Below are 14711 nucleotides of genomic sequence, written 5' to 3'. Positions count from 1 at the left end.
ATTGATTGCTCTGGGAGCACTTCTGAGGTTTTGAAGAAGCATTTTAGTAACTGTGCTGTTTATCCTGTTGGGTTTATTTCAGCCATAATGCAAGTCCATGAAGATTTCTTCTACTATAAGACAGGGATATACAGACATGTTATCAGCACAAATGGAGAATCAGAAAAATATAGAAAACTTCGGACACATGCAGTCAAACTCACTGGGTAAGGCAATTACTTTAAATCTTTATTATTTGTTTTTTTTAATTTTTGGAAAAAGACATTAAGAACAAGAGGAAATAGCTATTGATTGACTGACTCTTCTTGAGTATTCAATCATATTTTCTTTGAGCCTGTATCTGCTATCTCCAGCTTGCCTTGGATATACATTTTCATCCGTACATTCTGTGTTTGCCTTTTCATCAATAAATTTAGAAATGTAATTTCCTATATCCGTATTCCCCTCTGACTAGCATTTCCTATTTTCCCAATTCATTTCCTTCTCTATCTTGACATTCAACAGCTCTTTGTATGTTGTAATAAATTATTCATTCAATTTGACCCATATTCAACTGATCCTCTTCAAATCTACATATACTTACTTAGTTATGACCCCACAGTAAGTCTTTATAACCACCCTTACATATACAGTTCAGTGATCAGAGATCTTTAGAGGAACAGAACAACAGATAGGATGAACAAGTGAGAATGTCTTCATTAGACTTCTGTGAAGATAATAACCATAGTTTTCTTGCACCTGAGAGGCTGACAACCCAGTAGCTGCTTGGTCCTTGAGGCTGTGTGCCTCAGCACTTGGAATAGACACCCAGTGGCTGTCTTGCCTCAGAGAGAACAAGAATCCGGTAGTTATTCAGTCCACAAGGCTGAGTGCTTTAGCAGTCCCAGTCTGGCCCCCCAAACCTGAAAGGTCCCTGGAGAGCTGGCTCTCAGTCAGTAATAGAGCCCAGATGCTGGTTCTGATATCAGCGATGGAATTGGCACTAGCAGCAGCAACATGATAAATCAACTCAGCAGCAAACGGGAGGGCTGGGCAGACAAGAGAGAGGGCAAAGGGTGATAGTCTTCCCTCTGTCATGACCTCTCCTTTGAAATCAGGGCTGCCACTGAAGGTGCTGTCTACACTTGGATGGCCTTTCTGTATCAATAAAACAATTAGGATAATGCCTCAGGTAAGGCTCCCTACTCAGAGTGATTCTAATTTGTGGCAAGTTGGCATTGAAACCAAGCATCATCATACGATTGATTCTTCTTCCTTGCCTTAAACTTTATGTTATCTCATAAAAAATGTTGATCTTACTTTTATATCATTGTATAATGCTAAATTTCAATGAGATGTCTTATGCTACCAGGTAATTGCATACTAAACCGCTATTCTCTTTGTTTTGTCATTTTTCAAAATTAGTATCTCAAAACCTTGGATGCTCTTTGCCACTCTTAAATGATAATCACATGTTTGACATCACTGATGAGTCTGAAATTATTAGAACACATTTCCTGGCATCACCAGTGCCACTGTGGGCATTTGTTGTCTTTATCTTGCAGATCATACACAGAAACTGTGTGTTGTTCTCCCTCAATTCCTCTTCCTGCAGCATGCCCCCACCTCCTTACAAGTATTCAAGGACTCATTGAGGAGTTTTGTCTATATCTTCTCAGGATTTTGATTTCATTTGAGTAATGCTCTTATATCTCAGCTCTCAGCTTTAAGAGCAAAATCTTTACTCTTAGCTCAACTTCTTTCCAGTTTCCTAATGTTCTCTCTCTCAGCACCGACGCCCTTGCAAACTTTGCCTGCACTCAATGTCCTCAAGGCTTCCTCCCCAAGATTTTCTTAAACTTTCCAAGGAAGTAATACCAAGTATTGTCTCACATTCATTCACCCCATTACCTTTTAAAAATGCTTATTTCGAGGCTATCAATTTTTCCATCTTGTTAAGACTATTTGTCAGACTTGACTCTTGCTTATTCCTCCCCCGTGACATGTCTGTACTTGTTGAAATCTGTCAAGTTTCTTTTTCTCTTCTTGTTCTGGCTTTTGTTGTAGTTGTCAAACCGTGGCCTCAGGTCTTGCTCTTGTCTCCCTGCTTCTCTTGCCTGTTCTCTGGTGAATTTTGTACTCTCTGAACTCATCCTAGCACCTTTCAGCACCAGATAAAGCTGGCATCAGTTACATGATATTCTCGGGTTAGAGCTCTCTCTTGAATTCCAGACAGGTATATTCTGTGCTCTAAGCAACATCTCCCCATGCACAAGATGGATGCTTCAAACTTAGCACTTTCAAATCAGGGCTCTCTAGCTTCCTCTTTCTCTGTGCAGCCTATCACAACAATGCCCCACTTCTGGTACCAACTTCAGTCTTATTTGGGTTTTTATTGCTATGAAGAGACACCATGACCATGACAACTCTTATAAAGAAAATATTTACGTGAGGGTGGCTCGCTTATGGTTTCAGAGGTTCAGTCCATTGTCATCACGAAGGGGAGCATGGCTGCTTGCAGGCAGACATGGTGCTGGACCTGAGAGTGCTACAGGAAGTCAAATTGACAGTCATGTTGGGGGAAGCTTGAGCAAAAGAGACCGCATAGCCTGCCCCCACAGTGACGTACTTCCTCTAAGAAGGTCATACCTCTTAATAGTGCCACTCCCATTGGGGACCATCTTCTTTCAAACCACCACAACCATCCTCCCACATATTCGGGCTGGAAACCTCGGAATTATCCTTTATTCCTCTCCTCACAACCCACTTTGAGTATTTCACAGCATCTGTTGGCATGACAGCCAAAGGTAACCACTCTATATTGTCTGAACTTGCCTAGTGCCATTTATTTTGTAGCTGGATTAGTGATAGGCCTTCTAGATTTTGCTTTTTTCCACTGTGGTTTCAACATAGAAACCAGGGTTTCCCTGTAGAACATTATTCAGATCTAGTTGCTCATGTGCTTAGAACACAACAGTGATTTTTCATTTCCCTCAGAGCAAATGTACAGTTCTTTGCAATGATTTTGTAAAAGTCTGTCTTGCCTACTGCACAATCACAGCTACCAGCATTCTGATGTCAAATTCTATTCACTTATACTCTCCTTCCATCTAAAATGCTGTTCTACCAAATATCCAATCTCTTGCTGTGTATACCTTTATTTTATCCACTCAAATTTACCTCATCAGTGTGGCTTCTCTGAATATCCTTTGGAACCCACTATTTGCTCTGTCTTCCATTAATTCTGCTTCTCCTTACATGCCACTGTTTCTCTATAGTTTCATATAACTATAACTTTGCATCTTAGTGAATGATTTAATAATCCCTTCTTGTTGATCATGTATCATCTAGATTGAAGCTTCCTGAGACCAGGTCGCTTTGTACAATGACTTTATATTACCAAATCACCTAATACAGTGTTAATTCGTTATACACATTTAATATGTTTTTTTCTATTGAAAAGTGACCTTTTAAGTTTCTGTTCTTATCTAGTTCTCAGTTGTTGTTATTATTAATCTTTAAGTAGGGTAATTCTTAGTTTAAAAATAAGATAGGAAGGAACTGGAGAAGAAAGCCAAGGCAGTCCTCAGCTTTGGTTCAGTTTTGTGGATATTGGACCCATGATCACAAGACCTTTTCTGTTTCTTCTTTCCAAAAGGCTTGTCTTTTTCTGATATCAGTTTAAACAAAGCTGAATGAGCCTTGTACTATATCTCCTGCAGGTGTTTGATACCCTGGGATACTCTTTGCCTGCCTTCTTTGAATTACCTTGCTTCAGTTTTTAGCCATTACTTTTAGATAACTATTGGAATTATAATTTTGATTCTGATCTCTGATGGGTAGTTTGGGAAGGGAGTAGTGTCTGCAAATGGCCTCCCTATAAAGATCTTGAGAGAAATTTCTGCAAAGTCCGACTTACTTTCAAAGGTGAATTTCGGTATTCAGGTTCAGTGAGGAAGGGGCTGAATCGAGGGCCATCTCTCAATGTCCAGTCTTATTTGATATAGCAAAAATGAGTTTTTCCATTATTCCTTAAATTATGTTTTTTATTATGGCTGCTTCACTTACTAAAGATAGAAAAAAGGCACTGATGCTTAAAGTTTGTTTCTCTATTCTTAATCATGCAGCGGATTTTCAGGAAGCAAATGGACTCTCAGCTGATGCATCAGTGACTGTGTACTGTGTCATTGCGACGGAAGATTTAACCCTACTTCAGTTCTGCTCCCCCTCAGTTTGAAAGTTCACTTTTCTAATCTTCATCTGTATATTTCACATCCATTTTTGTCTTGTCTGGTGATACCCTTGGTCTAGAAAAACTTCCTCATAACACGTTATGTGGTAGGTGGATTTTTTTTTTTCTTTCGGAGCCCTCTGATTTGTGGAACAGCTCACTGTCTGTCTCTACTGCTTGAGTAACCAGGACGCTCCTGTTAGCTTCACTATCGTTCTCACTCAGGCTGTGGCTGAAAGATGTTTACATGTGTTTCCATTGCCCTCCTGCTATTGTTCGTATATTCCTTGTCTTAACTTTGCTAGCCACAGTAGTGTGTTCACTTTCATAAGCTCCTGGAATTTGGAACCTTTGAAAATATGTCTTCCTTCTGTGATAATTAACAAAACTAACTTTGTTGGTAAGAATATATCTATTTTTAACAAATGTTTTAGGTCATCTTGGGCATTGTTTGGTGCTCCGGAGCAGTAGATTTTAATTCCTTTCTCCACCAGCAATTCCTTATTTGGTAATTGCTATATTCAAGAGATAAATGCATCAGTGAGTTAGAGAATAATCAAGTAGTTCAAGAAAGTTAATGTCCCTTATCTGAAGAGCTCAATATACTTTTGTGAAGTACCTAACAAATTTATCTCAACAAATTGTTTGGTGTCCTTTGTGTAGAATTCAAAGCTATTAGATTTAATTTACTTGAACAAATGAACTTGAGCTTATAGTAAGTGCTTAGCACTAGGGAACAAAAGCTGGAATAATGTGTAGTCTCATTTTTCAGTAATTTAGAGTTTTGATGGTTAATTCCTATTGTCATTTCTATTGGATTAGAACTACCTAGGAAATTAACGAGGCACACTTTTGAGTTTGTCTCTAAGCACTTTCCAGAGTGGATCTACTGAGGTACCTGTGTGACCTGCCTTTAATGTGGGTAGCACCATCCTATGGGGGAAAGTAGAGAGCTTGCGGAGTACCAGCATTTTTCTTTCTGTGCTTCCTGACTCATCAGGATATGAGCAAGTTCCCCCAATGGCAAGTATAAGCCAATTCTGCTGCTATGCCTTAGCCACCAAGATCAACTGTATCTTCTTAAGCCATAACTCAATATATAACCTTCTTTCTTTAAGCTGCTTCTTGTTAGACATTTGGTATCAGTAATGAAAAAGTAGCTAACACAGAATGTGAGGCAGATACATCCATGACCAATTCTACCATGTCTTCCTATGTATAAAGCACAGGATAGTGATGGACATATATAAATAAATCTAGAATTCTTCTTTTCTAATACTCTTATTCATGTCTCTCTCTCTTTATCTCACAAACCTTTCTTGATCCTGTTTGTGGATGCTGTATTGAATAAAAATACTTTATCTTTAGACAGTGTTGTTTCCTATACTGATAATTAGAAAATAATAATGACAAAACTAAGGAGTACCTTTGGTTTTAACATCTTAAAACCTAGTTTAACATCCTAGTTTTTAAGATGTTGAAACATGAAAACACCACATCTAAGAAACAAAAAATACACTTTGATATTTTTTTTTCATTCCAACCCTTGCTTCTTATGTCACAATCACACTGCTCCATCATGGTTCGTCCATGTCCCTGAGATTTCTTTTACCCCAAGTCCAGAGTTAGCAATGCATTGCATAAAGAGCTATTTATTTTGAAAATGATTCTCAGGAATCACTAATAGAATTCAGTGAGGAAATTGACTGTTTAAAATTCCAGGTAATTATAGTAAAAAAGTGACAAGTATTTACCTTTCCTATTGTCCTCTCTGTAGAACAGAATTTTACGGAAGCTCCAGCCTACGTATCACCAAAAGAGAATAATTTTTCAAGTCATTGTTTCATTATGTTTAACCAATGCCTTACCTATCACATTTTCTGAACAAATGGTTAATTGCTGGGGTTTGATCCATGAGTGGAACAGAGAAAGATTCTGGCCCTCATGAAACTGAAAGCCTTATAGTAGTTAAATAACTGTTAGAAAACTAAAATTATATTTTGTAAGGGCCAGAATACAGATACTTTTTTTGTAACTTATGAACATTAAGTAATTCCCCAGTGAGGAGAGGGGACAAACTATAGTGATAAGAAGGCTGTAAGGAAACAAAATTTATGATAGGCAAAGAAAGGCAAAGTGAAGAATTTGCAATTTCCTAAGTGGATTGTAATTACTGCTTTTTCAATTAATTTGAATACCCACTCACAAATATCCCAGTAACTTCCACTGCAAAAATGATAGAAATTTGTCATCATTCCAATAATCATCAGAAAGAATAAGTGGAACATTGAAATGAATCTAGAAATTTCTATGAATTTTGAGGCAAATATATTATATGGCTTTAAATTGGGCATAAATAGGGAGTTTCTAGATATCTCTTATCAATGCATTCAACAGACACTAAAAGATAACCTTTAGTACTGTGTGGACTGGGTGTTCATAGTACTGTGCTGAGTGCTAGGCACAGTGAGCAAAAATCTAAAACAGCCCTTTCACTCACGCTTTAGGTAGATATTAAACAATAATGGGTAAAATATAGACTTAGGGGACATAATACATAAATTTATAAGATGGAATGTAATAAGCACAATCTAGTCTTGATCAGAAAACTGTCCTTTGGGAATTACATTGAAGCTTATGGTTTATATAGACACAGTCTTAGGAACAGGTTGTTTAGAGTCCCTTTGGTTAGTGGAATACAGACCTTACCAAGAACACTAAGAAGAATGTGCTTACTCAATTGCAGAATGAGCCAGGCTTAGAATTGTAGCTGCAGGTATTGGCTGGGGAGTTATGTCACCCAATGAGACAGAGAAAAGGAATCTATTGTTGGTCCTCTCTTCTTACTGTTCGGAATGTTTTTAAGATGAAAAAAAATACAGATGAGGTCTAGGGATGCAGCTCAGTGGTACAGCATTCACTTAGTAGATGTGAGGCCTTGGCTTTGATCCTTGACATCCCCACCCACCACCATATAAAGATAAATGACAGAGTAAGCGAGTGGATTTATTGATATTATGACAGAAAATCAATATAACCTGAAGGTGGGTAGTATTAAAAATAATAAGAAAAGCATTGAAACTAAGGTGTGAGAAATACAATGTTTGATGAACTAAGAAAGAGTTCAGAGTGATGGAGCAGGAAAGGCTGGTATGGAGGGGGCAGGATAGAGAGGCAGAATGATACTGAGATTTCTTAGAAATTTGGAAAGCTGAAAAGGGTTGGAATCCAAAGACTACTTGAGTCTTTCGGGGGCCTTATGATAACTCTGCTGTGTCAGACCAGTAAATGAGGACAGAACAAATTGCTTTAGTGCTTAAGGTAGTGGTATCTTGAAGAATGGTTCTTTCGTCTCTATGGAGTATAAGATTAGGTTAACTGTAGAAGAGGTTCAGATTGCATTGTCAGTGATTTGAGGGAAATAAGAATTATTGGTAATGGGCTTCTAGATGTTTAGGAGACAGAGGAGCCCAAAGAATCAAGAAGGGATTGCCATGTACTATCTCGCCCTCCTGTGTGCACTTTCTACAGTGATGGGCAACTGCTTGGATTATAGACAAATGCAAACAGGAAGGGGTAGTTGAGTTCATCCAGTACTGATGACGTTAGATATGGGTGCCATTAAAGAGTCAGAAAAGTCAAGTGTTGAGGATGTGAATATCCATGTGCTATAAGCATTACAGAAACTTTAATGAAATAGGAAAGAAGATTCAGGGATTTAGAGAAAGCAGAAAAATTAGTGGGCTAGAAGCCATGAGAATTCTACTGTCAGTGATTTCATGATTCTCTGATTTCTTACTAAATTTTAAAAGCAATTATGAGAAAGTATCATATAATAAATAGTATTCTACAGGTTAAAGATAGTCTTACTGAGTTACTAAGTACCATGATTTTCTACAATAGGTGCTCAACTGTATTGCCATACCAGTTGTGCACTCTATGGTCAGAAGCTGTCTATCTATGTGTCCATCTGTCTTATTTAGGGTTTTTGGTACTGTGAAGAGACACCATGATCATGGCAACTCTTATAAGGAAAATATTTCATTGGAGTGGCTTGCCTACAGTTTCAGAGGTTTAGTCCATTATTATCATGGTGGAGAGTATAGAGGCATGCAGGCAGACGTGGTGCTAGCTACATCTTGATCAGAAGGCAACAGGATGTGGTCTATGAAACTGAGTGAAGCTTAAGCAAAAGAGAGCTCAAAGCATGCCCTCTCAGTGACACACTTCCTTCAACAAGGCCACACCTATATCAACAAGGCCACACCTTCCAATAGTGCCATTCTCTGAGTTTATGGGGGCCAAATACATTCAAACTACCACTCTATCTATCTGTCTATCTGTTTATCTATCTATCTATCTATCTATCTATCTATCTATCTATCTATCTATCTGTCTATGTATCTATTTCTATCCTCTATGTATCTATTATCTATCAGCTATCATTCTATCATCTATATCTACGTATTTATTTTCTATCTATTAATCATTCATTATCTATCTATATACCTATCTATCTAGCTAGCTATCAATATCTACCATCTACCTATGTATTATTTGTCATCTGTCTATGTGTCTATTATCATATAAGATACTTGCTCACTAACATATCACAAAAATAATACTTTGGGGTTGATTTTCTAGTGTCTTGTCTCAGATTTTCACACATGTAAATTCCAAAGATTTCCTGGACATAAATTATCATTTACAGTGATTATAAAATCAGTTGACATAGCCGGGCGGTGGTGGCGCACGCCTTTAATCCCAGCACTCGGGAGGCAGAGGCAGGTGGATCTTTGTGAGTTCGAGGCCAGCCTGGTCTACAGAGCAAGATCCAGGAAAAGGCGCAAAGCTACACAGAGAAACCCTGTCTCAAAAAAAAAAAAAAAATCAGTTGACATAGTTTTATTAGGGCCACTAAATTTTTGCCAACAAGGTATTTTTACCTCTGTCTTTTAAAGTAATAATTGAAGGCTAAACTTGAATTTTTTGACAATGTTATGTTTAATGCTTATACAATTCATAAATTCTAAGTAGGTGGTTTAATTAGATTTTTTGATGCACAGATTTAAGATAGTTGGATGAACTTTTTTACTATGATGATTTATTAAATGCATATAGATGTGTAATTGTAATAATTAGTACAGAGAGCAAAAATTATTTAATTTGTGTGTTAAGATGACTTTCAAATGCAAAATAGTTCTTTCTTATTCTTTTCTTTTTAATGGGAATGAGAAAATATATTTGATTATAAAAATATTTTTTGATTCTTGGGAAAAAATTTGATCAGAGACAGATTTAATATTTTTGAAGTCTTATGTGTATTTACAACACATTTGAAACCTATATATAACTGCACAATATATAATATTAGTATATGTTATATATAGTAAAATATATTCAGGTATATTTTTAAAAATAGTGCTTACTGTTTATGATCATTGAAATAAGAAGGAGATATTTTGCTTTATGGGCCTTATCATTCTTGGATTTTTATAATTTGCAAGATACGTCCCTAATTCAAGAACTAATGCAATAGGTAACATTAAAAAGACTTGGGCTTGTGTTATGTAATCCTGTGTTGGTCAGCATCCCATTATTACATTGTATATTATATCAATCTTGTTATTTAATTTCCATATACAGTAACTCATAGCTTAAAAACTATTAAAAAGCTTAAAAACCCTTAATTTTTGTTTATAAAAGCCTATTATGATCAATCCATGTGAATCTATTTAATGGGTAATAAGAATTTATTAAGATATAAATTGAGGAAATACACTCACAAATACAGAACGGAGTAGACAGCTGAAGTTGTCCTCTGATCTGGCAGGGAGCAAATCCACCTCACAGGCAGGAACAGGGAGAAGGGCATGTGACCCTTCTCCCCCTCCCTTTAAGAGGTCACATACAACAGCAGGAAGCATCACCTCCTTCGAAGCCTATAACCCAAAGTCATGGGCGGAGCAAATGCCACTACAAAAGCCAATGTCTAAAGTGTTAAAAAATTAGTGAAATTTAAAAAGGGAGATAGCTTCCATTCATGGATAGGAATTATAATATATTATTATATAAACACAGTTTAAAGAAAAACACGAAGATTATTGAATGTGTATTAAATCATTTGGAGATTCTAGAGCTCATGAGCCAAAATAAAATCACATCATTCTCTCCTCCTATATATGTTGATCGTTCCCAAGCCTTAAGCTTCAACTATTTTTGGTTCTTGTCTCAAGATTGATTGACTTGACTGTATAAATCCATGTAATTATCATTGGAAGGGATGTCATTTTGGTAAGTTTAAACTTTTTAATTTTAATTAACATAAGCTTAATTTAAATAAATACAGAACTAAGGATACCCTTGTCACAGATCTGATGGTGTATATTTACATCACTGGCTTCCTCACTGTTTTGCTGCCAGTGGTTTAAGTACTGACTCGATCATGCAAAGGCTCACAGGCTTCATATTCTGATGAACACATTTAGCTTTGTTTCAGTGTTCTTTATAGAAGGATGTTAACTTAAAATTGTCTTATACTATTATTGTCTATTCAGATTCTGGTAAACGATTATCACACCATAAAATAAGTTGAATAATAAAATAGCAATAAAAAATAAATAATAATAAATGTCTGGAACTAAAATATGTTTTCATTGAAAAAGCTTGCATTAAATTTAATTATTTTATATCAACACTATTCTCACAGTACACATATGACAATTATACATATTTGTGTTTTTGCTATTTTTTAAAATTGTTTTTTGACATTGCAGAGAATCAGAACATCTAATATACAAACTGCTCATTTTACATTGTAAATACTAATATCTTTTAATTCTATTGCTTTTTGTAAAATTAATATATTAGAGTGTTTTCTAGTATAAAGATATATTCTAGTATATCTATATCTATACTATAAAGATATATATTTCTGCATAAAAACTTTCTTGTGTACAAAGGCCTTTTTAAAGACATATCAAGGGGTTCACAATGGATTAAAATATAAAATCAAGGTGGAGGAGAAAAAGAAGTCATCCAGGACTTTGAAGACAAGAGCTAGGAATTTAAATTTGTTATGGTGGGCAATGGGGGAAATGCTTAATTATAACCAGAAGGGTCATGAATCTGCTCACTGTCAACTTGTCAGCTAACATAGTGGGCAAAAGGAGATCATTTTAAATGGTTTATAGAAATGCAAAAGCAAAACAATGAGGTTCAACCATCTGCATGTTAAATTTGCAAACATTTAAAAGTTAAAACACTAGATGCTGGCAATGGTACATTCTTACATTATAGTTGCAATACAAATCAGGACAACATTTTTGGGAAACTATTAATACACAGAGCCTTGAAATCTCATATTGTTTAACCTCACAGTTTTACTTCTAGCAATACAATCCAAAATGTAAAACAAGCCTCAGAGTCAATTCATCACAATACTGCTTACAATGGCAAAGGTTGTGCAATCTTTAATATGTTAAATATGCAGACACAGAAGAACACTTAATATATAACATGAAGTGGAATAAATATGACCTAAACTTCATCCTACAACAAAGAAAACCGGAAAAATATTAAAATTACAAACACTATATTTGAAGAGAAGGAGTTGATTTTTTTTTCTTCATTTTCTCTTTTTTTCCCCCTGATCTTTAGGCTATACGGTTGCCTCACTTCTTAGATGAAAAATAAAATGATAAAATCCCTGCCTGTACTGCTCTCTTCCTATGCTTCCCAAGACTCCCTTTGAAGAATCACCTGAGATACTTGGTAAAAACACGCATTAAGGCCCTGAGCCCGATGGGACACCCCTAAGTTAGGACTTCCAGGATGGGGCCTCACAGTACCCTGTGTTTGTTCATTCTGAATCCCTTGGCTTTCTTTCTTGTAATGGCTTTTATGCCAGAAATAGGTTACATGCAAAGCTCATTTAGGAGACTTTTCTCTAGGGAACATTCATGGATAAGGCTAAAAAAATGTTTAATATTTAGCACGAAGCAACGAAATGCAATTAAAAGGAAGCAATGCTGCTCTCTTCCATCTGCAAACAAGTCTACATTTAGCCTTGTATGTTTGGTCCCTCCTGCTGAAGGAAGAGGCAAGCTTTCCAAGGTAGAGGACACCCAGTGGCTGGGTGCCCCTTCATTTCCCTGAAGAGGAAAACTGAAAATCCACGTAAGGACCACAGGGGAATCAGCCTCCGAGTATGCCAAGGAAACTTACTGGGAAAGATGAGAAATTACTGGGCTCAAGGGATGCCAAAGTTCTTGAGAGCAACTGAGGGAGGTAAATCCCTTATTTCTGTTCTTGTGGCTGTTATGTAACCTCAGGCTGATCAAGCTAAGAAAAGACCTGTGGTTACAATGCTAACAGTACAGCATGATACAGCCTTTTCAGTCTCCACGATGTTCCATACACCGTTTCATTCCATCTCATACCACCACCTGTTGAAGCAGGCACTGAAAGATAACTAATAAATCTTTGCGATGCTGCAAGGAAAGCAAATAGATGTAAAATCAAACAAAGCCTGGTAGCACAAGCCTGTAGTCACAGATACCCTGAAGATAAGCCAGAACTCTTGCAAGTTTAAAAACTGCTTGAGCCACAGAATGAATTTGGGGCCAGCCAGGGCCACTTAGTAGAACCCCATCGCAACATATTAAGCGTTTGTGTGGGGGAGGCAGGGACTGGCCGCGACAGAGCCCTCGTGGCACCTGCCCGAGTTTCACTCTCCTACACCACAAAAACAAATGAATAAACTAATAAATAAAATAAATCCCCAATGACTTACTGGAGAAACCAAAACACAAAATTTAAAGAAAGTGAAGCGAAGTTTCCTACAAAGCTGGGATTGCCAAGTAGGAAGAAAAAAAACATAACGTAAAGTTAAAGTATAAAATCAGAAAATAGGCTGGAGAGATGGCTCAGCGGTTAAGAGCCCTGACTGCTCTTCTGGAGGACCCAGGTTCAATTCTCAGCACCCACATGGTGGCTCACAACTGTCTGTAACTAAAGTTCCAGGGGACTCAAACCCTTACATAGGCAAAACACAAATGCACAATAAGTAAATTAATAAATAATTTTTAAAATCTTTAAAAAAATGGAAAACATGAAATTGATACCAAACTAAATTAAAACAAAATATGCATCTTATGTAAAACATAAATCTCAACATCAAATATATAGGGAACAAGATTAATAAACCTAGGTTACTCTAACAAATACTTGCTGATCTCTTGTTTGAAAGTGTCATGAAGTACAGTTGTTATTAATAATTATTCTAATTCATCATATTAAAAATTTAATCATCATTGGTTTTCTGAAAGATGTTTTATTTCATAATAACCTTAGACTCAGGTATATGTTTTTTACTAAAATTTTAGCTTTTTTACTTTATCTGGTTTGCTTTCTCTTTGGTTATATAATACCTCATTTTATTTTTTGTGCATATGCCTCATTCTGTTTCTCACTCATATCAATTTTATGAAAGCTGAACATTCTTTCAGTCTAACAATGATACAAATTAAACCTCAACAGAGTGCTCTTGATTCCTGTAATAAATGTTTTCCAGGAATTAATGTTCTCTAAAGTGTCTACTTCCCATTTTCCTTTACATTCCCTAAGAATGAGGAAAAAATCTGTCCAGTCTCTTATGATGAGGAAACAAAGGTTTGTATAGTCTTTCTGGCCCCACTCAGTTTATTCTTTGTCTCAGGAAACATCCACAACCAAGTTCTGCAGTGAAGTTTGTGCTGGTGTGCCCAGATGTTGCTAGTCAATCTTTGCTACGTTGGCAAGATTGGTTGTTCTCAGGGCCAGTCAGTGCTCATTATGACAAGGAAATTTCCTCATCACAACCAATGGTCACACTTTCTTTAAGAAGATTATCTTACCTCAAGTGTCATACTTTCCTGATTACATCTTTGTCTCTACTATTTTTTAAATCAATAATTACAACCTCAGGAGAAACAGAAATTTGGGGAATGTGGTCAAGAGAAAGGATAGATAGATGTCGGACGGGCTTTTTTTTTTAGTTAGAGTTAATGTCATCCAAAGCCAAAGGGGGGTTATTTTTAAAGCATTCTCATTGGACACCTACATGACTTAAATTTTAATAAAGGTCATTCTTTGTGGTGCTTAGAGAATAAGATTATATAGTTTAAGTTTAGAAGAATCACAAATAGGAAACTAATGGACAAATATCTGAAAGATTTAATAGTAGGTAGGGGTGAAGAGATGAATCAGCTGTTGAGGTTAAGAGTACTTCTTGTTCTTGTAGAAGACCAAAATTCAGTCCTGGGCATCCATCCCAAGGTGGGTGCTCAAAATCACCTCTAATCCCAGGTTTATGACGTCTGATATTCTCTTCTGTCTTCAACAGGCATCTAAAATCACATGTGCACACACACACACACACACACACACACACACACACACACACACACACACAAATAAAAGATAAATCTAAAAGAAGTAATAGTAACATTGTAACATTGCT

At 36.4% G+C, this 14711-nt stretch overlaps 1 protein-coding gene across 1 annotated transcript in view; it reads left to right on the top strand.

The window, feature by feature from the left end:
* The window catches only part of Tinag (tubulointerstitial nephritis antigen), a 98464-nt gene that overhangs the window by 46430 nt on the left and 37323 nt on the right, over positions 1-14711 (top strand). The window contains exon 9 of the mRNA XM_052714804.1: positions 83-206. Coding sequence (XP_052570764.1) covers positions 83-206 — 124 coding nt within the window. The remainder of the gene's footprint in view (positions 1-82; positions 207-14711) is intronic.

This window comes from Peromyscus californicus, unplaced genomic scaffold, assembly GCF_007827085.1.
Source record: "Peromyscus californicus insignis strain IS unplaced genomic scaffold, ASM782708v3 Scaffold_11__1_contigs__length_118956290, whole genome shotgun sequence".
Classification (NCBI taxonomy): Eukaryota; Metazoa; Chordata; class Mammalia; order Rodentia; family Cricetidae; genus Peromyscus; species Peromyscus californicus.
This window is presented reverse-complemented; position numbering and strand designations above follow the sequence as displayed.